The sequence below is a fragment of the Ascaphus truei genome, chromosome 2 (genome assembly GCF_040206685.1).
Source record: "Ascaphus truei isolate aAscTru1 chromosome 2, aAscTru1.hap1, whole genome shotgun sequence".
Taxonomy (NCBI): Eukaryota; Metazoa; Chordata; class Amphibia; order Anura; family Ascaphidae; genus Ascaphus; species Ascaphus truei.
The window spans coordinates 473,754,250-473,779,732 of NC_134484.1; the positions used below are offsets into that span (position 1 = coordinate 473,754,250).

The window sequence follows — 25,483 nt, forward strand, 5'->3', positions numbered from 1 at the left end:
GGGAGGACACAGCTAGCAGGGGGGGGGGCACAGGAGGGAGGGGAGAACACAGCTAGCAGGGGGGGACAAAGGAGGGAGGAGAGGACACAGCTAGCAGGGGGAGAGGACACGGGAGGGAGGGGAGGACACAGCTAGCAGGGGGGAGGGAACACAGCTAGCAGGGGGAGGGAACACAGGAGGGAGGCGACAGGGAGGGAGGGGAGGACACAGCTAGCAGTGGGAGGGAACACAGGAGAGGGGGGGGACACAGCTAGCAGGGGGAGGGGACACAGCTAGCAGGGTCTTACCTCTGATCCTCTGGTCCTCTGTCCTCCGGTTTGGAAGTGAGATCCCAGTAAATAAGAGACGTCCCCTCCCCAGGTACAGACAGGGCTGTGTTATCATGCAGGAGAAATGAGCAGCTGCTGAGGGGCTGATAAAGGAGGGGCAGAGGATAAACGGGGCAGTAACCCCCATAAGGGTAGTGGGACTGTCCTCTTCTCCTACACAATAGGAAGCTTCAGACATTCATTAGCTGCTCACATCCCGGCCTCCTGAGACCTGCAGTCTGGGCAAATAGCCACTAATGTACTGGGCAGCAGGGGACTGGGACCAGTGAGGGAGGAATACAGGGAGTAATCACAGGCCGGCAGGACTCACTCACAAGCAGCAGCAAGGTAATCATCAGAATATATTAATATATCTGCTTAACCCCTATTTTAGGTTTTCTTTATTTGTATGTATATAATATTAATAATCTGTATTGTAATATAGCACTTTTTCCCCTCATTAGCACATAGTATTATTACAGACGCAGTCCCTGCCCAGATAAGCTTACACTCTATGTTTTTGGTGCCTGAGGCACAGTGAGATAAAGTGACTTGCACAAGGTCACAAGGAGCAGACACCAGGAATTGAACCAGGTTCCCCTGATTCAAACTCAGTGTTATTGTTTACATGGTGTCTGTACTGCTGCTTGTTCAGGATTCAGACCCCGGTGAGAGGCAAAATGACTGTACATAGTTACATAGTAGATCAGGTTGAAAAAATACAAATGTTCATCAAATTCAACATGTGCTAAATTTAGACGACAGTTACTTATCCTATATTTTTATTTACAGTATTTTGATCCAGAGGAAAGCAAACACAAAACCCCAGTGACGCATCATCCAATGATGTCTCATAAGATGAAAAATAAATGACTTCCTGACTAGATAATGGAAGATTTCTCCCTGGATCAACATCCTTCCCATATTTGCTTATTTGCTATATCCCTGTACACCTTTCCTTCCTAAAAATGCCCAACTTCTTTTTTTGAAGAGATCTGTTGTATCTGCCCCCAGCCCCCACTCTGCACAGTATGTAAGAATTGGATAACAGGGTTTCCCCCGGTCAGCCAGTCCTGGGGCACAGTACTGCCTATTGTTAACACCAGCACCCTGAGAGTGATCAATACCACCATTTTGTATCACCTTTGGATATTAAGAGTTCTTGTGTCAGTAAATAAAAAGGAACTTTCTGAGGAGGAAACATTGCAAGGGATGGTTGCTCAGATCAGAGGGCAGAAACAGAGGGAAGAAAGCAGAATAGAACAGAAACAGTGGGAAAAACTGTGGAGAAATGTAAATATTTGAAATAATTGCACTGAATTTGTGTTCTATTGTTTTATTTGTATTTTTTTCCCTCCCGATGTAAATATGTAATGTTTTGACAGTCTGTTTCTGTATTGTATATGTTGCATGTTTTTCAACAAATAAAATCACAGTACTGCCTATTCAGGGTGACTCTCAGGATCAATACACACAGCTTCAGTCTAGGCAAACTTAGCCAGATCCTACAGAGGAGACATTATCACCGTGTACTAATGAGTTAACCCATTGGAGCCCTAATGGCTGGACACACATATAATACATACACAGACAATTCAACACATTGCACATAAAAATAGGCCCCACTGCAGTCCCTCTACTTGTGCTGTTTGGAGGTACTTGCAATAAAGGCCTATGAAAGTCCCCTAATCCAGGGGTGCGTAAACGTTTTCCATGCAGACTGCGTCCCACTGCCGGCTCCCCCACCCCTGCTAGCGTCCCCCCTCATTACCTCCGGCGTTCTGATGTTACATGACCCCAGGGCGCCAGTTGACGCCACGTTGCCATGGCGACACATCGCCAGAAGCCATCTGAGCCAAGGTAAGGGAAGTTACAGAGGCCTTCGCCGTTCCCCCGGCATTTCATTTAAATGTTTTTAAGAGGAGCGCGGGGCTTCTGTAAGCGCCGCCCCGCAGTTTGTGCACTCCTGCCCTAATCCAGGGGTGCGCAAACTGGGGTACGGGAGATTTTTCTGGGAGGGCGCGGTTGTTGCAGAGGTCAAGCGCTCGTCCCCAAAGCATTTAAATTAAGTGCCGGGGGATCGCGTGAGGCTTGTGCAACTTTCTTGCTGGGAATCCGAAGCTTGGTGGGACGCATCACCATGGCAACGCAGCGTCAAATGACTGTGGCAAAAGAGGTAAGGGGAGAGTAGGCAGGGGGCGCAGCTTCAAAAGTTTGCGCACCCCTGCTCCTAATCTATGCAATTTATCACACACACCTGGTCTTAGAGGAACGAAAACCTACTGGGATTTCTCATAGTGACATTATTTGATTTTATTCCTCTACCAGATGTTATTTCTACAGTTATATATTTAACATATTCGGCCGATTAACCATCAGGTCCCGAAGCTTTAAGTGATTTACAGTAAGATGTTTAATCGCTCTAGAGACTTCTCCTGCGGTGATGGGAATGTTTGGAATATTTTTGGAGTTCTCTTGAGAGCTGAGGGAGTCTCACATCTCTCAGAATCCTTCCTGCTGATCCAGGTTAATGTTTGGATGATTATATAGGTCTGCGTAGGATTTATGCAAGAAGTCTGCTATTTTTTGGGATAAAACATGCAGAAGAGACTTGACTCTTTTAACGCGTTTCGTTCCTTTGTCAGAGTTGCAATTAGACGTTTACATCCGTACCGTTTTTTAAACGCCGCTTTTTTCATTCAATTGCGTTTGTGACTCCATTACTATCTAGATAGCAGTGCACCGCCTCCTCTGCATTTATATCCTTCTACATACCTTGGCTGGAACACTCTTGTTAAGGGACGGATCCACGGCTGCTCCACTTCTGACGGCATCTTCATAGTGAGTACTCGCGTAGTGCCCAGGCTCCTGGTCTCTGTGTGACACAGGTTTAGTGGGGGTTGCGGGATATTGGGGTTGGTGGTTTGTCGGGTGACTCACCTCACAGTGAGCGCTCCGATATTCTGATCCCTTCCCCCGCCACATTCACCCCAGCATCCTGTTTCCATGTCCGCATTGTTATATCAGGCTCTGGAAATCAGTCATGCCTTCTCCACGCGGCCTGCGACAAGCAGCTGGACTGACGGAGAGAGAGGACACTAAGAAGAACCAGCGTTCCCCTGCAACTCCACCCAGTTCTACCTGCGTCTCTGTCTGTGTAAGTGCTTTACTTCCCCCTCCTTCCTTTCTTCCTTTTTATTTTTATTGTATTGCACTATTTTTGCCTTTTCTTTTTTCCATACATTGGTTGCTTGCAGCACCATATCTGCAGTATACTCCCCATTAATTTACCTTGCTCCTCAAACATGTGAGTGGGAGATTCACCCTCTTTTCACTTCACATCTACCTCTTTTGTCACGGTTTTTGTGTTTTTTTTTTAATTTTTGTGTTTATTACACACACTCTGGTGATCTTGCTCTTTGTTTTCCTGCTGCATTTCTGTGTTGTTTAAAAATATTTTCTCAGAGCTACAGTTCCACTATAATAGCAGGGGTCGTGTCTCAGAATGTGGACTATTATTTAGAACCATATGTCACAAATTTACGTTCACACATACGGGACACGTTGCATGTCATTGATTCCACCTCCGGTATTATATGGAAAGATACCTTTCACTGGGTAACATGCGTTGTATCTTCACTGTACACATGTATAGATCACACAAAAGGTATCCAGGCTATTAATCACTATCTTGAATTAGATGTAAATTTGCACTCTTCACAAAGGTTGTTTCTTTTAGCATGTATTAAATTTATTTTAAATCACAATTATTTTTTATTTGAACACACATATTATTTACAAATCTGTGGAACGGCTATGGGGACCAGATTTGCCCCCAGTTATGCTAATCTCTACATGGGACTGTGGGAGAGTATCCATGTGTGGGAGAATGCTCGGCTTGGGGGAGGGGTCTGGTTTTCTATGGCCGTTTCATAGATGATATTCTTATTATTTGGGATAGTGAGAGGGAAATCCTGGAGGAGATTCTAACATCTTTCAACGATAACCAGATGGGTCTGAAATTCACTTATAATATACATCCGGATGCTATAATTTTCTTGGACCTGGAACTATTTATAGGTGTTGAACAACAAATTCCATTTAAAAACCATTTAATAAAGCATTTTTAGATGCCAGTCTTTTAAATCGAGACACATTATTAGAACAATTTAAAGCTAAATCAGAGTCATTACGTAAAACCAGGAATGAGGAAAAAAGAGGGGGATTTACACCAAAATTCATTACACAATTTAACCAATCCGCTCATCAAATTAGAAACGTTCTAAATTGTCACTGGAATATATTATGTAATGATCCTGTAATTGGTCATCTATTACCAAAATATGCTCCTGTAATTTTCAGAAAAGCAAGGAGCATCAAAACTTTGATAGCTCCAAGTAAATTAAAAACTAAGAAAATAAAAATTCCGATTCAGCCAAAGAAGTGGGGAATTTTGGATGCGGGAGAGGCCGATGTCTTACTTGTAGACATTTAAGAAAAACAAATAAATTTTCATCATATTCAAATGGCACCTCATATGAAATAACAGACTATATCAACTGTCTAAGTGAATATGTTGTGTTTCTTATCTCATTTGAACGTGGCCTACAATATGTAGGCCGTACATCCAGGGCTCTGAGTACACGGTTCTTAGAGCACCGTAGAAATGTTATTCATGGGTGCCAACCACATAGCCTCTCCCGCCACTTTTTTGTACTAATCATCTTAAGGATCCAAAATCCCTATCAGTTATGGGCATAGAGTTCATTCCCCCTTCATATATGGGAGGGGATCGTTTCCAAAGACTATGTACAAGAGAAACGTATTGGATGTATATTTTAGATACCACCTACCCAAAGGGACACAATGACCATATTGACATAAGTACCATAGTGTGATCACTCAAAACAATGGGTGTTCTTCCGGAGGTCTGGGTTGAATGCTTATGCATTCCCTCCGGGCTATGGTCATATGTCTGGTCATTAAGGGTCTCTGTTTATATATACATCATATATTTATATATATTCTAAAATCAATTTTATTATTGTAACATGAAAAGGATATTGGTGGTTAATCTATGGGATGGTTATTATCTATATTGGTGTATCCGATTTTTGTTCATAAATGGTCTATATTAAATTATTTTCACTCTAAACACATAGTAATCACTTTTATTACACATATAGTTCTACTAATTAGACATCAAACACATATTTTCATTTAATTATAATTCAATATTTATTAAATTTACACAATTCACATTTCACATATCAATTTTTCATACATCACATATTTAGAGTACCGCTAATTTTATTATCAGTCACACATAATATATATCTTCATATTGCAATTACATTTACATATTCACTAGTTATAATAGCACACAATAGTATAAATTATTAACACATAGTCATTTGATTTAATCTATACATTTACATTAATATATACATTTACATTATTTGCACTATACACTATACAAGCAAGCCATGTTTTTCTTCTGTTCTTGCTTCAAATTCATCTGCTGTTACTTCTCTGACTCCCCATTGGAATCAATAAACCTGGTACTCACACTGATGTTTTGACGTGTGACATTAGGTATGTTCATTATGTGTACTTTATGGGTTAGAAAATAGGGTTCAATTATGTGGTTAAATATTATTGAACTAAATATACTATTACAGTGTCTATATAGTTATAAGCAATTCTCTTCTCCAGATTCTGAAAAGTTACGGGTCATATTAAACAGAAAAACCTGATGTCATTTAGATTCTGGTTACCAGTTGTGGTCTGCGATAAACATTGAATTTGTATATAATACAGGTATTGTAAAAATGATCTCTTTGTATATTCTTTGTATTATACATCCATTCTTTGTAAATTCCTTAATCCTCATTTTCAAATTCCCTATTCCTCATTTGCGATTTTGAACAACTGCTGTCAAACTAATTGATGGCTAATTATATTAAAGAATAGTTCATTTATTGATAAAAGTCTTTTATTCATTTAATTCTAATCTAATGCAATATCCCTTTATGTCCTATTTTTGACTTATTCTCAAAAAGCTCAACTGGGTCTTCATAACATTATGTGATTATAATTGTTAAAATTGTTAATTGTATATTTGACTAATTATTTAATATATGCAAGTACCTCCCTATAAATACTGTGAAGGGGCATCTAGTGGGTATCCCCTGATGAAGTCATCATCGATGACGAAACGCGTACGGCGTGGTCTGACTGAGGCCGTCACTTGCCTATGAACTCTGGTACTATTGGAAGTGCGACGCTGGTTCATGTGTCTCCCGTGGTATTGTTGCCGGCACAAAGATCTTTGAGTTGCTGGTTCCCGGAGGGACTCCTTACATTGAACACCGAATTGGAAGGACATCACTTCCGGCTATCCGGTTACACGAAGGAGGGACACGGGAGGACGCTATTGCCTCTATCCGGACGGAAAGGACAGCGTTGCTGGCACATGAGAGCCAATCTCATACCTGCTTATTAATACAGTACTCTTGTGAGTGGGCATTTGCTTGATTTTTTGTTCCATAAATTACATGTTATTACGTTAATATATATATATATATATATATATATATATATATATATATATATATATATATATATATATATATATATATATGAAAAAGAAGAGAAAAAAAACAGGCGCACACCTAGTGCATTAACGTAATAACATGTAATTTATGGAACAAAAAATCAAGCAAATGCCCACTCACAAGAGTACTGTATTAATTTACTTTACATTGTATGTGTGTATATTTCACTATTTATATTAGGATCTTCCATTATTTGGTCCCTTATATATTGGTAAAATAAGTAATTAGTTTGCGCTTGTCATTATTTGCTCTTCCTCATTTATTATGGACTGCTGCTCCAAAGGGCAGACGCACTTACCATAACACCCTCCTACTGCCTCTGTAAGCTCTCCCTTCTTACCCTTCAGATTGTAACCTCTTCGGGGCAGGGACCCCCTTTCCTATTGTTACTGTCATGTCTGAAACGCTTATTCTCCTTATGTGTTTTATTATGTCACGTGTATTACTGTGATGTGCTATGTACATAAATGGTGCTATAAAAATATACATACTGTGGCAGGACGCCCTCGCGGCAGGGTTACTAAGACAGGTGTTAGGCTTAACTATAGTGGTTTTATTAATCCACAAATATCGCTAAAGAATGGGTACACCATCCCTTTAAGGCAAAAGAAACAATAAAATGAAACTAACTAAACACTCTGGCCCTTTCTAACTGGGCCACCAGCTAAGCTGGTTACCAACTCAAAACATATGCTGCAATACAACAGTCCAACAAGAAATATAACAGTCTTTATGCAAAAGAAAGATATAAAGTTCTTATCTAGCGTTGAAGAAGATTCTCTCCCTGGGTCTCAGTGTAGCCCCTTCAGCAAGCCCAGAACGCCGGCTCCGAGGATCAGGCTGTGTCCAGCCCGTAGCAATCTTTATCCTGGGTGGGAGTCCTAGCTGAACCCCGCAGGCCTGTTTCCTGCAGTCCAAGGGCACAGAACAACCAGGGCCCCTCTTGGTTGGGAGAAGACTCTCTACCTTCCTGGGGGAAAACTAGCTCATCTGTGCAGGACATTTCCTGCCTTTTAAACCTTCATTTAGGAGTGCTGGCTTAATTAGTTCCAGGTGCAGCAAGCTCCCACAGAGGAATGTAACCTCCTGCACACTGGAACTTACACACTCCACCAGCTCTCTAGTCCACGAGGACAGTGTCTCTGTCACAATATATACATCATATAAAGATCTCACTGTTTATTTATAAAATGTTTTACCAGGAAGTAATACATTGAGAGTTACCTCTCGTTTTCAAGTATGTCCTTCATACAGAGTTATGATGACTGATACATTGTTACCAAGACATGGGTACATTAGGTGAACAGGGTTATACATTATATATAAAGACATTACATTAGATAAACAGGGTTATACATTAAATATGAAGAGATTGCAGTTAAAGAAAATAAGTTATAGGCGTATGTAACAGACTGCATTAAAATGTGAGACAGCTTTAGTTTTGAAAGAACTTAGACTGGTGGCGGCTGTGAGAGTCTCGGGTAGGATCTTCTAGTTGTGAGGTGCATGGTAAGAGAAAGAGGATACTTTGTTGAACACTGGGACCATGAAAAGTCCATTGGAGTAGGATCTCAGATAAGTGCTGCATGTTGCAGGGTTGCGGAGCTTGTTCAGATCGACGGGCAGCTTGCCCAAGAAGTACGTTATTTGAATGCAAGACAGGAGAGATGAAATTTGCTCCTAGTCTCAAGTGATGGCCAATCTAGTTCTTTGAGCCTTTCGCAGTGATCTGTGTTGTAGTTACATTGGAGGACAACGCGACATATTGAATTGTAGAAGGTGTCTAGTTTGCTAAGGTGAGTTTGGGTTAATACAGAGGATCACTGTGGATCACAGTCTGGGTGATAGAGGTCATTAGGGACGATTGTACAATCTTGCGGCAGGTTCATACAGAGTACAAACACAAAATAAGTGTCCCTGGCGCTAATGTAATCAGTCCAAGATACCGTGATCCGACAAAGACAGTCTGTGATGCAGGGCTTCTTCTGGATGGGTTTTTATTCTGTAAGTTGGGCTCTGTAGTTCTAGACAGGGACGTGTTGCTGTTACGTTACTGCGCAATTGGTGTGCCCTTTGTTTCTGTTATTTCAGAACCAGTGAGGACTTCACATTAAGGACACCCTTCCCATCTGGAACTTTTACCAACCAGTCCATCAACCCATCCAGAAGAAGCTCTGCATCACAGACTGTCTTTGTCGGATCACGGTATCTTGGACTGATCACATTAGTGCCGGGGACACTTATTTTGTGTTTGTATATTGTTTTATCAGATTTGGAATGATCTGTCATTTATTGTTCCCCTAGGCTGCTTTTCTAACACTTTTCACTATATGGTTGATAATTATTATTATTATTCACTTAATTTTACACAATTCTTTTAGTGTAGGTTAGCGCTTACAGAAGGTTTCTATTTGTTTGTTTGCTTAGGTTCATACAGAGGACACATGACCTACGTGTTGTGTGTTATTATGGGTGTGATGGGTTCTTTATAAATATGCAGAGAAATGGTGTTTCTCCAGGGATTCCTTATATAAGTTATATCAAGTTGCAAAGGTCGGTTCTTACTTCTCCAAAGGAGCTTTTCTTTGGCTAAATAAAATGTGCTGAAATACATTTATAAATACATCATACTGTTCTGTGGTATTGCAGGATGTTACTGCCAGGTACAAAGGAGATGAGTGAAGGTGACTGATATGGAAGAAAATAATGAGCAGATGAGGGTGGGAGTGATCAAAAACCCCTATTTAATGTGGTGAGAAGTGGGGTCAGGTGAGGGGATGTTACTGCTCTGATTACTCTGCATTGCCCACTTCTCACCGTATCAAATACAGTAAATAAGAGAGACAGTGTCAGTATGGAGCAGAACTGCGGGACCTGAGAGAGTATTGAGGTTGTTATCAATGTCTCTGGACTGGAGAAAACAGCACCAGATTTATTGAAGATAAAGGCCCATATGTAGTATGCAGTCTTCTGCTGTAAGAAACCTTAGGTTTGAAAGGTTATACTAAATTCTGCATATTTGTTCAATAAAAACAGATCATACACATGACCTTTCTTCTGTTTCTTGTTTTATACAGGCACACCCGGCATCCCAAAAATATAAATCAAGGAACCTCCTAGAGTATCTCTGCACTTCCAGAGGAGCACTGCCCCCTACCAGCATGGATCCACGCTTGTTACGTGAGTACGGGAGATATTTTGGTGGCTTTGAAATCTGCAAGGAGGGAATATCTGATTATTTGTACATTATGCGAGTCAAACACCCAAACTAATCTTGTTTTTTCTTATAGAACCACCAACATGTAAGATATATATATATATGTCTTCAGCTATTTTGGTCATTTTGTGCCAGAAGGTTGAGAGTAACATATTTCTCTACAAGAGGTGTTACATTTATACCAATAACAGAAGAAGAGCCCTCTCTCCCTCCAGCTTTACATGATGTATTTTCCTTTTCTCGTTGCCAGGTTTCCCAGTGGTTGTGCTGGAGAGGTTAGAGATTGAGTCGGAGAAAGAAGAGGCAGACACTGGGGAACATCTGACCACAATAAGCCGTGAAATAGATTCATTTCCTGTTGGGGGTAAGTACCCTGACACCCTCACTTGTCTTTATTCAATTTGTTTAAAAAAATGGACTGATAATATATTCAGACATCCTCTCCCTACAGTCACTAATCATGAAATTTATTTTGAATAAGAAAAACCAAGAATCGCTAAGGGTATCCTTTAGAGACCCACCGTACGAGGAGGTTTGGCGGTGCCCTGTTTGCTAGCTTACTACAAAGTGGCCCAATTGGCTCAAATTCTCCAATGACACACGGACCCAAGCTTAAGGAGATGGGTGGAGTTGGAGAAAACATGTTGTGCACCGATTGAACTCCAAAACCTGATCTGGCTACCCAAAAGAGGGGTAAACAGGATAGGAATACCGCTCCAGACCATTGCCAGCTCACTACGAGTTTGGGAGGCCACTAAATTCAGTTGTAACTTGACTACCAAAGAATCACTCCTGACGCCAATCACCGGTAATCCAGATTTCGCTCCAGGGATGAATAGTAATAATCTATTATATTGGACACAGTCGGGAATTACCCGCCTCAAAGATCTGGAGGGTAGGATACATATACAAACATTTAAGCAAATTAAGTCCACAAAGGCTATCCCAAATAAAGAATTCTTTAGGTACCTCCAGATCAGAGACTTTTACAACAAAACTCCAATCAGGCCAGCGAGAACAAATTTCGAGCAGCTGTGTTCCAGAAGTACGGACTTACATCTAGAATGTACAGGGAAGTGATCTGTCCAGAGACGCCTAGTGAGAACAGACTGCGCTACATCAGACAGTGGAAGACAGACCTAGGGGAAGTGTTAGAGGACAGAGACTGGGACAGGATTATCCAAGCAGCAGCAAAAAGTTCAATCTGCACCACTAAAGGAGAACGCATATAAGGTCCTTATGCGGTGGTACTACACTCCAGCTCGTTTAGCTAAATTTGTTAGGGGCAACTCTCCGCTTTGCCCAAAGCAATGCGGTGAGATAGCAGACTTGCGACACATGCTGTGGTTTTGCTCAAAGGTGGTCCCGATTTGGGAACAGATTTGAGACTGGTTACAGCGGATTCTCAGTTGGGAGATTCCTCTGGACCCGTGGTTGTTCCTTTTGGGCAGACGGATCCAGGGTCGGTCAAATGCGACGCATAAATTGATCGCGCATTTTGCAACAGCCACACGATGCGAGATCGCAGCATTATGGAAGCAATCAGAAGTTCCAATTATACCCAAGATCAGAAACAGAATTTGGTATGTATGTCGGATGGAACAATTAACAAGTCTAGTTAATGACACCGGCACAAATTTCCTAAATGTCTGGGCACAGACAGATATCCATGGGGTGGATGCTACTGCAATTTTTCTTTAATAGCTATAGATGCGTTCTCCTTTGGGGGTCGGAGAGCTGACAACACTTAGAGACGTACAGGTAGACGACAGCCCCAACTATTGACAGCCTCTCAGCCACTAGGGAAGTCACGAGAGACCCGAGGAGGAAGTACGACATGTAAGGTTACTGGACGGTCGGACATCTCTAGAGCACACGCGAACACGGTGTTCCGGTGCCGTTCGGCCCTCCCTATCTCCCCCCCCCCCTCTCTCCGTCGTTACACCCCCCCCCTGTCCGTCATCTTGTTCGTCTTGTCTGTATTGTCATTGAAATGTTGCATATGTCTGTTAAACCAAAAAGATTGGAGGCTGAATACAATGGGCTGTGATATATTGTATGAATATGTAACTCCAATAAAAAATTTGAAGTTGAGAAAAAAATTGACTGAAATTTCTACAATATTAGGGAAAACAGCATGAAAGCACGGTTAAAATTACAAGCTTCACTTTCTAATGGAAAAATTACACACATGACTTGTCTAAGGTTATATTGAGAATATTATTGTTGTAAGTATATCTTTATATTGCGCCATCCATGTACATAGCGCTTCACAGCAGTAATACATGTGACATAGTAATATAACACAAGATGGTGTAAGCCCTCTTTCCTTCATCTCGGACTATAGAACCTGTTACTGAGGTGGGGGCCTGAGTCCTATAACTTGGGGTTTAACTCTAAGGCTGAGTCCATAGACACTAAGCCCGTGCGGAGGAGCGCGGAGGCTGTGGGAAAGCGGGTGCTTTCCCTGGCCTTACTACGCGCGCCGTCCGGGGGCGTGTCTATGGGCGGGCCAGTGACGTCATGGAGCTGGTTCGCCCTCATTGTGCAAACCGCTTATGTGACCAGCCCTGCGTGCGTAATCTAAAATTTGAGTTTTGGCTACGCTTTTTTAATTACTTTTTTTTAAATTACTGTGATAACGTAGCCTATGTTCCAGTGCAGAGGATTCTCTTTCACTTTGGGTCTTTCCTCATGGGCTGTCTGACTCCTGATTTTCTTCCTCTGGGCTGGGCAGTACTCACTGAGGTAGGTCACTGTGCTTTTATACTGGCCAGCAACTCCACTTGTCTCCTCACTCCATGGGTCTGTCAGGCACTTGCAGAGTACTTTTGCAAGCACCCTCACACTCCAAACTCTCTCCAGCTCTGACCCTCACAAAATGGCTTTCTCTGAGACATACGTGAAAATCAGAGGTACCTGTCAATGTAATACTTCCTGGTAAAATGTTTTATAAATAAATTCAATGTTTAACTCTCTCACTGGTTGATCCCATTCATGAGCATAACTGTTAAAGGGGCAATGTCCTGCATAGCATAACAATTAAAGGGGCCATGTCATGTGCTGCTTGCAGGCACAGGGGGCTACAATGGGAAAAGGCTATTTTATGCCAGAAGGTTGAGAGTAACACATTTCTTTACAAGAGGTGTTATATTTATACCAATATCAGAAGAAGAGCCCTCCCTCCCTCCAGCTTTACATGATGGATTTTCCTTTCCTCATTGCCAGGTTTCCCAGTGGTTGTGCCGGAGGAGAGGTTGGAGATTAAGTCAGAGACAGAAGAGGCCGACACTGGGGATAATCTGATCCAAATAAACCGTGAAATAGATCCATTTCCTGTTGGGGGTAAGTACCCTTACACCCTCACATGTCTTTATTCAATTTGTTTAAAAATGGACTGAAATTTCTACAATATTTGGGAAAACAGCATGAAAGCATGGATATAATTACAAGCTACACGTTCTAATGGGAAAAATACACACATGAGTTATATAATTGATTTGTTTTGGAGCGATGTCGGATCGCCGTCCCGTCGCCAGGTACTATAAGCGCAGCCTTATAGTGAGTGGGAGCCAGGTACTATAAGCACAGCCTTATAGTGAGTGGGAGCCAGGTACTATAAGCGCAGCCTTATAGTGAGTGGGAGCCAGGAGTAATTTAGACACAACACAAACTGTAAAGACTTAGGACCAACGTTATATTTTTATATCTATAAGTTTGAACAGGGATACACACACAACCACACAGTGGCCACAATTCTACCCAAGATTACTAGTACTGGGCTTCTGATTTTATATATTACAGTCACTGCAACTGAGTTCACATAACCTGTTGATCAGACAGGGTGTTTGCACAAGAACACTTTCCTTGGAGCTCTTGATTCAACAAATACTAGATGCAGGCCCGTGATTCTTAGGCTGGGCTTATAGTGACGGTGACATCACGCTGCGGTCACTAGTAAAATCAAATTGACTTGACTTCCAGCGACCAAGCCGTCGCGCTTACTATATGCGCACGCGACGGCTTCAATACATTTGTTTTGAAGCGACGTCGCTGTCACTATAAGCACAGCCTTATAATTAATGTGATAACATAACCTTTGTTCCAGTGCAAAGGAATCCTCTGGGCTGGGCAGTACTCACTGAGGTGGGTCACTGTGCTTTTATACTGGCCAGCAACTCCACCGGTCTCCTCACTCCATGGATCTGTCAGGCACTTGCAGAATACTTTTGCAAGCACCCTCAAACTTCAAACTCTCTCCAGCTCAGACCCCACAAAATGGCTGTCTCCCAGACATACTTGGGGGTTAACACCCCTATTGAGGGATGATAGTAATAGTAATATTATAATTAAACTTACACGGACTTGTGTAAGTGTTGGTATATAGAGGTTTTTTTGATAAACACTCCAACTTGTCCCAGGAGGAGGAGGGGGGGTAGGGGTGATTATAATAGTCACAGTAAATTACTTACACGGCCCTGTGTAAGTAAAGATGTGGTATAATAGTCTGTGGGGTTCAGCTTAACCCTTCCAAGATGTGGACCACAATTAAGGCACCAAACTGTGTTCTTTAGATGAGAACTGCAGTCAGAGCTCCTCTTTTGGTTGCTTGGAGTTAGGCAATCCTTTTCATTCTCCCCGATCCAGCAGTTCAGGGGGTGAGTGAGGCACGGTATCAATATAAGGTTTCAAACGGAGCATTTATTAAATAAAAACAGCTGCACAAATAAACACAGGGATGACACTCACATAAAATAGTCGGAAGCCTCGACTGGTCAAAATTAAATAGGGTTGGAGCTATTTGATTTTGACCAGTCGAGGCTTCCGTAGCCAGTGAATACCCTGACAGCCACAGCCTGCTCCTGAGCAGATGCGTGTCATCTCCTGCACTCCGGACGCGGAAGTGGAGTAGCTCTTGCGGCTGGAAAAGTCTCACTCACACACGGCTAAGAGCCTAAAGACTATTTTATGAGTGTTATCCCTGTGTTTATTTGTGCAGCTGTTTTTATTTAATAAATGCTCCGTTTGAAACCTTATATTGATACCGTGCCTCACTCACCCCCTGAACTGCTGGATCGGGGAGAATGAAAAGGATTGCCTAACTCCAAGCAACCAAAAGAGGAGCTCTGACTGCAGTTCTCATCTAAAGAACACAGTTTGGTGCCTTAATTGTGGTCCACATCTTGGAAGGGTTAAGCTGAACCCCACAGACTATTATACCACATCTTTACTTACACAGGGCCGTGTAAGTAATTTACTGTGACTATTATAATCACCCCTACCAACCCCCCCTCCTCTTGGGACAAGTTGGAGTGTTTATCAAAGAAACCTCTATATACTGTACCAACACTTACACAAGTCCATGTAAGTTTAATTATAACATTACTATTACCATCATCCCTCAATAGGGGTGTTAACCCCCATTTGTGACTATCTGTGGGTTTTTTGTGTCCTGATTTCTTTAACCCTTGCTCCCCTGTTTTTTCTGTTTTTACGTATCTTTATGGGATTTGGATGATCCCTACACCGGGTTGAAGCAGAGGGGATCGAAGGTTGTCTTTTGTTATTTTCAGAGATAACCCATTGGAGTTATTAATTATCTATTACCTTACACTATATTATTTTATTTCTGTTTCGTAACTTGGGGTAAGCGCCTAGTGTTTCTGTTTTTTGCTCCCAGACATACGTGAAAATGAGAGGTAACACCCAATGTAATACTTCCTGGTAAAACATTTTATAAATAAATTCAATGTTTCACTCTCTCACCGGTTGTCCATTCGTGAGCATAACTGTTAAAGGGGCAATGTCCTGCATAGCATAACAATTGAAGGGGCAATGTCATGTGCTGCTTGCAGGCACAGGGGGTTGCAATGGGAAAAGGCTATTTTGTGCCAGAAGGGTGAGTAACATTTCTTTACTAGAGGTGTTATATTATACCAATATCAGAAGAAGAGCCCTCCCTCCCTCCAGCTTTACATGATGGATTTTCCTTTCCTCGTTGCCAGGTTTCCCAGTGGTTGTGCCGGAGAGGTTGGAGATTAAGTCAGAGACAGAAGATACCGACACTGAGGATAATCTGATCACAATAAAGAGAGAAATAGATCCATTTTCTGTTGGTGGTAAGTACCCTTACACCCTCACATGTCTTTATTCAATTTGTTTAAAAAAATAGACTAAAATGTCTACAATATTAGGGAAAACAGCATGAAAGCATGGATAAAATACAAGCTACACGTTCTAATGGGAAAAATACACACATAACTTATCTAAGGTTATATTGAGATTATTATTGTTGTAAGTATATCTGTATATTGCGCCATCCAGGTACATAGCGCTTCACAGCAGTAATACATGTGACATAGTAATATATCACATAATGGGGAAAAGCTCTACATACAGAAAAGGTTTTTTTTTTGTTTTTGCCTCTTCACCCCGGGTGGGTATAGGTGACTTCAACGGAAATTTGTCTCCATAGTTTGCGGTCTTGGGCTAGAGTTGTTAGGTGGTATAACCAGTCTTCATTAAGTGTTCTTCGGCTAAGGTTGAAAGGGCGCATACCCAGGTCCTCAACTTCTCGCTTAAAGTATCTCAATGTTGTAAGCCTAACGCCAGCCTTCGGTCGTTTCCATGTCGGACCAGGTTCAGCCATTAGGGTTATTTTTTGAATTCTGTATGTCTGCATCCGCAATGTATGGCCTAACCAACGCCACCGTCTATGTTCTATAATGGCACATTTTCGGAAACGTCGCATTTTCAGCAAATTTCCGCATTGGACGTCCTATCAGTATATTTGTTTTTTGTTAGTCGGAGCAGGCACTGATTTTGCAATAAGTCCAGTTTATGTTGGTGTGTCACCTTTACCGGCCAGGTTTCACAACCGTATAATAAAGTCGGTAGAATAACAGCTTTGTAAATGCAGACCTTTGTCTTTTAAGCGTATGACTTTACTGGCCCAAAGTTTCTTAAGTGAGCCCCACGCAATTGTAGCTTTTTGTATCCTAGCGTTGATTTCTGATGAGATGTCTCCATTTCCAGTAATATTGCTTCCAAGGTAGGTAAAGTGGTCTACAGTCTCGATGGGCTCATTTTGAATGTGGATCGTTGGGTCCACTAGATGGTTGCAGCAAATTAAAAGTTTGGATTTACTACTGCTCAAAACTAGGCCTAGCTTACAGAAAAGTAGCAATAGGACAAAAAGTCTCTGCCCTAAAGTGCTTACAATCTAAGTGGTAAGTAGGAAGAATTTAGAGTCCGTTGGAGGGTGTTCTGGTAACCGGTCAAGGTCGATGTATAGTATGAGCCAGAAGTGATACCCACATACTTTGTTAAAGAGGTCTGTTTTAAGATAGGTCTTAAAGGTGGAGAGAGGATGCTAGTTGGATATTGAGGGGTAAGGGCATTCCAGCCATGTGGGTCAGTGAGTGAGACTGGATTTAGGCAGGAGAGGACTTCAGATACAAAAAGGGTATACAGAAGACATCTTTAAACAGAACGCAAGAGTCGGGCAGGGGTATAGTGAGACATTAGGTCTGGGATGTAAAGAGGGGCGGAAGAGTATATACAGTTGCCTTAAAAGAGACAGGGGAGAATGTTGCAAGTAATACGGGATTTGATAGGAAGTCAGGAAACGGATTTCACCAGGAGAGACAGTGAGACAGATTTAGGCCGTGCTTATAGTGCCGGCGACGCGACGTCGCTTGAAAACAAACGCATTGCCGCCGCGTACGCTTATAATAACTGCGACAGCGACAATGCGACGTCGCGAAAACTTGATGCCGGGAACATTTTATTTTTCAAGGGCTGTCGTGTCATGTGACAGCCCTTGAACCAATCAAATCGCCAGAAACTCGCGATGCCGCCACCCGGCGAAATATAACTTTGCCGGTGACGACGGCGACGGGTGTCGTCAGCCGACATGTCGCCGTCGCCATCGACGGCACTATAAGCGCGACCTTAGGAGCGAATACAGTGATTCTAGCAGCAGCGGAGGGACAGAGGAAAGGGTGTTTCGTTACAATGTTTCAGAGGAAAAAACAGATTTTTAGCTACATTTTGAATGTGAAGGAGTCAAATGTGAAATGTATTTATAAATAAAATGACCAGGAAATAATACATTGAGAGTTACCTCCTTGTTTTCAAGTATGTCCTGGGCACAGAGTTATGGTGACAATACATTGTTACATTAATGGAACAGAGATGATACATTCAATTTACAGACATTTAATGGACAGTTGGAGATAATGATTATTGGCATATGTAACATTTACAGACAAGATTACAATGTGCGATAGCTGAAGTCTTGAAATTACTTGTGCTGGAGGCAGTTTTGAGAGTCTCTGGTACATTGTTCCAGACGTGCGATGCACGGTAACAGAAAAAGGAGCGACTGTATTCCTTGTTGAACCTTAGGACCGTGCACAGTTTTTTGGAGTCTTATCTCAGGTGATAAGAGCTGTGTTTGGTAGGGTTTTTTAGATAGTCGGGTAGCGTGTTAGTGTTAGGAACTGCGATATTATGGTCATGCCTTGAAAGTAGCTCGCAGGCTTAAACGCTTTGGCCAAAGGGTAAACTAAAGGACCCTTTTTTCAAGAGATATATCGGTATTTCACTGTGTATTTTTGTCACATTGGATGTTGCTCTGGACTTCTTTGTTTCTTGTTTTATACAATTAGCCACGTCCAGTAGCACTACTTTTGACATGCATATATATATATATATATATTTTGGGGGGTTTCTGAGAGCTTGCTGGGTATCTGTGTGTTTGGGTAGCCGGGTAGCTTGCCCAGAAAGTATTTGAAGGCAAGAAAGGAAAAAAAATATTTTGTGTTTGGACTCAAGGGATAGCCAATCTAGTTCATGGAGTATTTTTAAATGACGTGTGATATTAAATTGTAGTACAAAGTATGGCAAAGTATGGCATATTGTATGGCAAAGTAGAGGGATGACTCAGGAAATTGGGCCAAAAAAGAGGGATATCCGTCAGGCATTGTGGTTGGGATTTAAGGGGACAGTAGATACCAGCAATAATAATGGGCTTAGAGAAGGGGAGACACATTTTACCAACTAGCCTTTGAAAAGATGGGCTTGAGGGGCAATTTACAAGTGTAAATTGTAAGTAGTCTTCAATATAAAATAACACCCCTCCTCCTTTCTTTGACCTAGCTTTCTTAAAAATGGAGTATCCCTGAATGGAAACATAGAGGGTTTTAAGAGTTTGGCATGTCTTGGTGAGAATTATGGCTTTAAGCTTATGTACGAGGCACCATGCCCTTAGTTCATCCAGTTTGGGCAGCAGGTTCATTTTCAGAATGGGTAACCAAGGACTGTCCAGTGCTCAAGGAAAAAGACGCCTAGCACAAAAGGTGTGTGTGTGTGTGTGTGTGTGTGTGTGTGTGTGTGTGTGTGTGTGTGTGTGTGTGTGTGTGTATAAAAAAAAATTAAGTTATGGTGGGTGAAAAAGGCAACAAAAAACCTCCACCGTTAGCATATAGCCAATAAATAATATAACTTGTGAGCACATTCACATGTCTTAGACAAGTCTGCAACCCTGCCTTTCAACCATTATTACCTAGCATACAGTGCTCCCACTGCAGCAAGGGATTCTGGGAAATGAAATGCAAATTAGCACACGTGTCGCCTTTTGCCGGGAATATCCATTCACATGGAGCCCATTCAAGCAGATGTATTGCCGTTCACACAGCTTTTAAGCACAGCATGGGACTAGCAAAGCAAGTACAAACCACTCACAGACATGTTTCAACCATGATGGGTATCATCAGTGTGAGGTTGGTATATACTTGCTTTGAAATATTTCTAGGCTGGGTAGGTTATATGTGCATTGCTTGTAGACAGGATAAATACTATCAACAGCAGATCCTATCCGAGTCCACATATGGAGTTCATATACTCACCTTCCCGGGTCCTCAGAGGGAGACTGCTTACTTGCCTCTAAATGGAACCTCGAGTCGTACAGATGCAGCGGCCATTATTCGAACAAATCACGCGGTGTATACCTGGGAGTACCCATGTGATGGTGCGCGATCTCTTCCAACCGTACCGCGTTAAGATGCGAGTGCATAAAATGGCATTTTAGTGTTCTAGCTTTTAAACACCTGAAATTGACACAGTGGCACAGTACTGTACACATTACAATTCATTGCATTTAATTGCCCACAATCCATGAAATTCAAACAAAGCAACCACGATAAACACGTGTGCCTGGGGTGATTGGCCGCGTTATTGCCGCGTGGAGTACAGCAGCGTACACGAAAACGGCGCCGTAATTTGTTAAAGTAATGGCCGCTGCATCTGTAGGTGGTCTGTAGGGTCCTTGCCCCGTATACAGTATAAAGTGATCATCACTATAACACCATGGTCTTAGCTAGCAAAAGATCTCACACGATGTGATCCGTGAGATATGTTGCTAACTGTGACTCTGGACAATTTGGAATTCCTGTATCATCTTCAGAAAGGTAGAAAGTAAAAACTTTACTTTAGAAGAGTTGCAGCTTGCTTGTGATACTGGGTCTATGATAGTCCTGCCAGCAATAATGTAGAAGGGGGCAGTATGGCCAGGCTTGGGAGGACCTCTCTCTAACATGTTAAGTTTGAATCCGCAGAGGGCCGTCCATGATTATTATTGAGGTTTCAACATTGTGAGCACCAAAAACTCCAACATGTGTTTAGCACTCTGTGATAATCTTCATCACTCAGGGTTAATAATTAAGTACAATCAATTACTTCTCCCCTCAGGAATCAGTATAAAGTATGTCTATGAAGTGATATCACAAGAAGAGGTTCTACTCCCAGCTTTACATGATGTATTTTCCTTTTCATCTTTGCAGGTTTCCCAGTGATTGTACCGGAGAGGTTAGAGATTAAGTCAGAGAGAGAAGAGCTGAACACTGAGGATCATCTAACCACAATGAAGAGTGAAATGGTTACATTTCCGGTCGATGGTGAGTACCTCCACATACTTTTATGTAGATTAAGGTTATCTAGTACCAGGTAGTTTGGTCACCTTTCGGGAATATTCAGGGTTAATTACCTCTCATTGGAAGTCCTTGGATATGCTGGGTGTTCTAGAACAAGCCACATGCAGCAGAGGTAGAGGAGCACTATGGCTCTCTCTCAAATAAGTATAAAGGTTGGAAATGCAGAGTTATGAGTCTCTGACCATCAATGGGATGGGATGTAGCGCATTTGGGAAAACTGCAACCCCAGCGATCTGTGAACTTGGCTGCAGGTGATTGGGGAGGAGTGGCATACGCGTCACGAAGCTGGTTCGCCCGCATTGGCTGAAGCGTTCAAGAGACTTGGACGTTAAACGGCCATCGTTTGAAAAGACAGAAAAGTTTGTCTTTTGAAAACGTGGTCGCCTCAGCGATCTCCGTAGTGCGCCAGCGCTCTCCGTAGTGCGTCCGTGCACGCGCACTAAGGGTGCACTCGTGTATTCTCCGGGTTCTGGACATATCAGTGCTTCCACCTCCATGGGATGGACCACGTTGGTATTGAGTTGGGGTATGTTCATCTCTACCTTGATCACACCATCGATTGGGTAAATCTGGCTACTGAGGCCCCATACGGTCATGGTCTCTCCGCCGACTTCAGCGGTAGATGCTGCAGATGACGGTCGTAGAAGGATCAGTAGACAATGGTCACCTGAGACCCGGTTTCCAATAGGGCCGAAGCATAAATTCCTTCGATTAGTACTCAGATCAGTGCTGTGGGGCCAATTCGACTGGTGAGGTCAGCTGGGAGCTCCTTCTCTGGACTGGCAGGTGCCGCACTCCTCCGTTCGTCAGGCGACTGAACCTCTGTGTGAGTAACGAAAGTCAAGGCCACTGACTCTTGGTAGTTACCTTCTGAGGGCAGTTTCTCCTTATATATGCCTCTCCCCCACACTCATAGCAGTGACAGGTACATTAGAGTCCTGGACTGAAAAGAACCAGGCTTCGGGATGCTCGAGCAGGCGTTGAGAGAGCCTGTCGGGGCGGTTCTGGAGTACTTGCTGCTGTGGGGTCTTTCTCGCCAACTGCTCCTTTCGCAGAGTTGGCCCTGTCTGCCCGTGGCTTAGGGTATCGAGCCTTGGTGGGGGTTTGGAACCGCAGGATAACCTCTTGATCTTGCACTTGATACATTAAGTCTTCAAAGTTAGGAGGATACTCCGTAGAAATGGTGCTGCTGAACCTAGGAGCCATCAGGTGTGTAGGCAACGCTCCCCGCTGAAAATGTTTGGTTCGAAAGTCATCTAGATCAGACCCTCGGATGACCTTCTTTGAGATCAGGGTCCATTGTGCCAATTGAAGCCGTCGAAGGAACGCCGATAATTCTTCCCCCTCATCTTGTTTGAGGGTGTGGAACTGGGCCAGTAAAGCAATGGCATTGTCCTTAGTGCCGTAAGCTTTAGTTAAGGCCAGGATCAGGGTTTTGGCGTCGGCCTCCGCATGACACTCGCGGTACAACCGAACTATATTGGCGACCGGAGGCCACAGGCATGCCACGATCCACTGCCTCTTGACTGCATCAGAGCAGGACCATTTTGGCAACACTTGTACCGCATGGTCTCTCCACTCCTCAAACTCTTCTTCTCCCAACAGCGTGGGCCACACTCCAGAGAGAGCCTTTAGCTTGAGGTAGTGGTGGGCTTGTGATGACTGCGCAAGTTTGTCAACCAGTAGCTGCATTGCCTCTCCAAACGCAGGTTCTCCCTCAGAGCCAGAGCCGCTGCAGCCAGATCGTCTGCTTCGCCTGGACTTTATGCTAGCCTCACTCTTGCAGTGGCCTCCTGGGAAAGGGGGAAGGTCAGTTCCTACGTCCAAGTTAGGGACTGGCCCTGGGCTAGGGTCCTCCATTTTGACTATCAGCGCGAGGTAGATAATAGGACACCCACTTGGTAGGGCTTGTGACCCACCCTCCTCGCTTAAATCACAATGGGCATTAACTAGGACCATGCTCCACGTAGAAGTGGGGTCCCACTTTTGGCCCAGGGGCTGAACTGTGGCTAACCCTGGCAACCCCCACAGGGCTAGGCACACATTGTATGAATGGATATTGGCCAGGACATGGCCGACGGCCCCACGTGGCAGGGAGGTACCTGGAACTCCATGGCCCACTGGTGGACCTCCCGTCTTGACGGTACAAATATGGTAATACTTTTGGTTTAATTTGGTTTCATTTTGGTTCAGGGCACCTGAGATCTGGATCTCAGCAGCGCCTCCAAATGTAAAACCCCTTCTCTACCCCTAAGGGAAAATGCAGGCATTATGCGCTACGGTGCTACCTGTTGGCTTACAGGGGACTAAGCCTCCGCATGTGGGGAATTTGGGGTGAATGGGTGCAGCGCCTTCACTCGCAAGGTTCCCAGCGTTGGTGGGATAGCTCCTCATGGGAACCGGTATACCTATGCTGTATACCCAGAAATCAAACTCGCACAGGTTATGCAATACGTCTTTACTGTGATCCCACAGTATAGCAACAGACACCAATGTGCAACACAGCAATGCAATACAAACACAATTACAACAGTGCAATAATAGTCCTGGGTTAGCTAACCCCAATAGTACCTAGGGTGCTCGGGCACCTGTAACCCAGTGTCCAGCGAGCAATCCCTCCCAGTGGATGTGAGGGCAGCATTACCCTCTCCCCTTGCATTGGTGCACAGTACCTTCCTGGCTTGAGGTCCAGCCAGGCCATGCGTCCCAGCGAGGGCAAGAACAGCAACAGGGTCCCACGTTGCGGGATCTACAACACAAGCCCTTGACACCTTAAGGTTCTTTCTTGTAGCCTCATGGAAATGTTACTCTCTCTCCATTGCAGTCCCCTCCCTCCTGGCCCACACCCAATATCATTATATACCCTGGATTATGCAAAAGCCTTGCACTATCTACTGAATGTTGGTGGAGAACTCTGAAAACCAGCACACCAACCACTGCTTACTCTAATGGCAAACATCACAAATTTACAACTTGAAAACAACGACTCAAATTTCTACTCATACTGTTACTCTCTATAGCAGGTGACATTGAACTTAACCCAGGCCCTCCCTTTTCAACTCTGTCCCATACAACATAGACCTTTTTGGAACTTGAAGGGGGTACTCTATCTGTCGCCCATATAAATATCCAGAGCCTGTTTCCCAAACTGGATGTACTAAGGGTATGGTGCCTTATGAATTAATCCAAAGCCATCGTTCTCACAGAAACATGGCTAACCCTAAAACCCTCTGCAAATATTGCCATTCAGGGATACTCCATTTCTAGGAAAGATAGGACAAAGAGAGGAGGAGGGGTGTTATTTTATATTGCAGACAACTTACAATTTACGCTGTTAAATTGCCCCCCAAGTCCACCCTCTTTTGAAATCCTAGTTGGCAAAATCTGTCTCCCCTTTTCTAATACCGTCTTGGTTGCTGGCATCTACCGCCCCCCTAAAGCCCCTCTCCGTTCAGTTCCTGACTGTTCTGACCAGTTTCCTGGCTTAATTTCCTCTCTGATTGAGAAGAGTGAGCTGCCAGTTCTTCGGGATTTCAACTACAATTGGCTCAACCCTAAAAACAAAATCCAGATACAACTCAAGTCACTTAACCTAACGCAACTAATTTCCCAACCCACATGGACAAACTTGAAATCTCACAACCATTCCTTGCTAGATTGGATTCTCACCTCAAATCCCAGCAGAATCCAATCCTCTGGCATCCTTCCTGACATTTTCAGTAACCATGCAATAGTGTACTGTGTAAGGAAAATGAAACCACTTCAATCAAGCCCTAAAGTTCTCCTCACTAGAACATTTAGAAACTTTAACCCACAACAGTTTCTGGCAGACCTTACCAACTGCCCTTGGTACAGAATCAACTTAATTCCCGACCCCGATTCTGCGCTCGACTTTATCCAATCCGAGTTCTTAAAACTCTGTGATACCCATGCTCCACTATGCAGAATATGATATAATCATTGTATACAATAATTATTACTTTATGGGGTGCGCTACTAACTTATTAGCGAAACGCAACCTAAACCACAAACATAAACCTCATTCTGAGAGTACCCCTATAGCCCCACCCTCTCCCAACACTACTCACAATTTTCCATTTTTCCCAGTATCTGAAGAGGAGATTACACAAGCGCTCCTCAAACTAAAACTAAGCAGCCAATGTGGACCTGACACTGCAATCTAAGTTCCTAAGACTTGGTGCCCCAGCCATTGCCAATCCAATTGGTTTCATAGTCAACTCTACCCTAGAAGAAAACAAAAAGAAGAGCGCAAAACGCCAGTAGTGAAGCAAATTAAATACAATTGTATTGGTGTTAAAAATGGTAAGTATTAGGCGTACATCAATG

General features: G+C 43.2%; 1 protein-coding gene across 6 annotated transcripts in view; it reads left to right on the forward strand.

Moving 5' to 3' along the window:
* The first annotated feature begins 227 nt into the window (after nucleotides 1-227).
* The window catches only part of LOC142488328 (uncharacterized), a 40,663-nt gene continuing 15,407 nt past the window's right edge, over nucleotides 228-25,483 (forward strand). The window contains exons 1-8 of one of the 6 annotated variants that reach the window (XM_075588699.1): nucleotides 229-656; nucleotides 3,040-3,149; nucleotides 3,336-3,465; nucleotides 10,003-10,105; nucleotides 10,393-10,506; nucleotides 13,371-13,487; nucleotides 16,148-16,261; nucleotides 20,987-21,100. In XM_075588699.1, the coding sequence (XP_075444814.1) occupies nucleotides 3,352-3,465; nucleotides 10,003-10,105; nucleotides 10,393-10,506; nucleotides 13,371-13,487; nucleotides 16,148-16,261; nucleotides 20,987-21,100 (676 nt within the window). In that variant the 5' untranslated portion in view covers nucleotides 229-656; nucleotides 3,040-3,149; nucleotides 3,336-3,351. Of the gene's footprint in view, nucleotides 657-3,039; nucleotides 3,150-3,335; nucleotides 3,466-6,023; nucleotides 6,129-9,016; nucleotides 9,175-10,002; nucleotides 10,106-10,392; nucleotides 10,507-13,370; nucleotides 13,488-16,147; nucleotides 16,262-20,986; nucleotides 21,101-25,483 lie in introns of those variants that run through there. The other 5 variants (XM_075588700.1, XM_075588702.1, XM_075588703.1 and 2 more) reach the window with 5 other exon arrangements.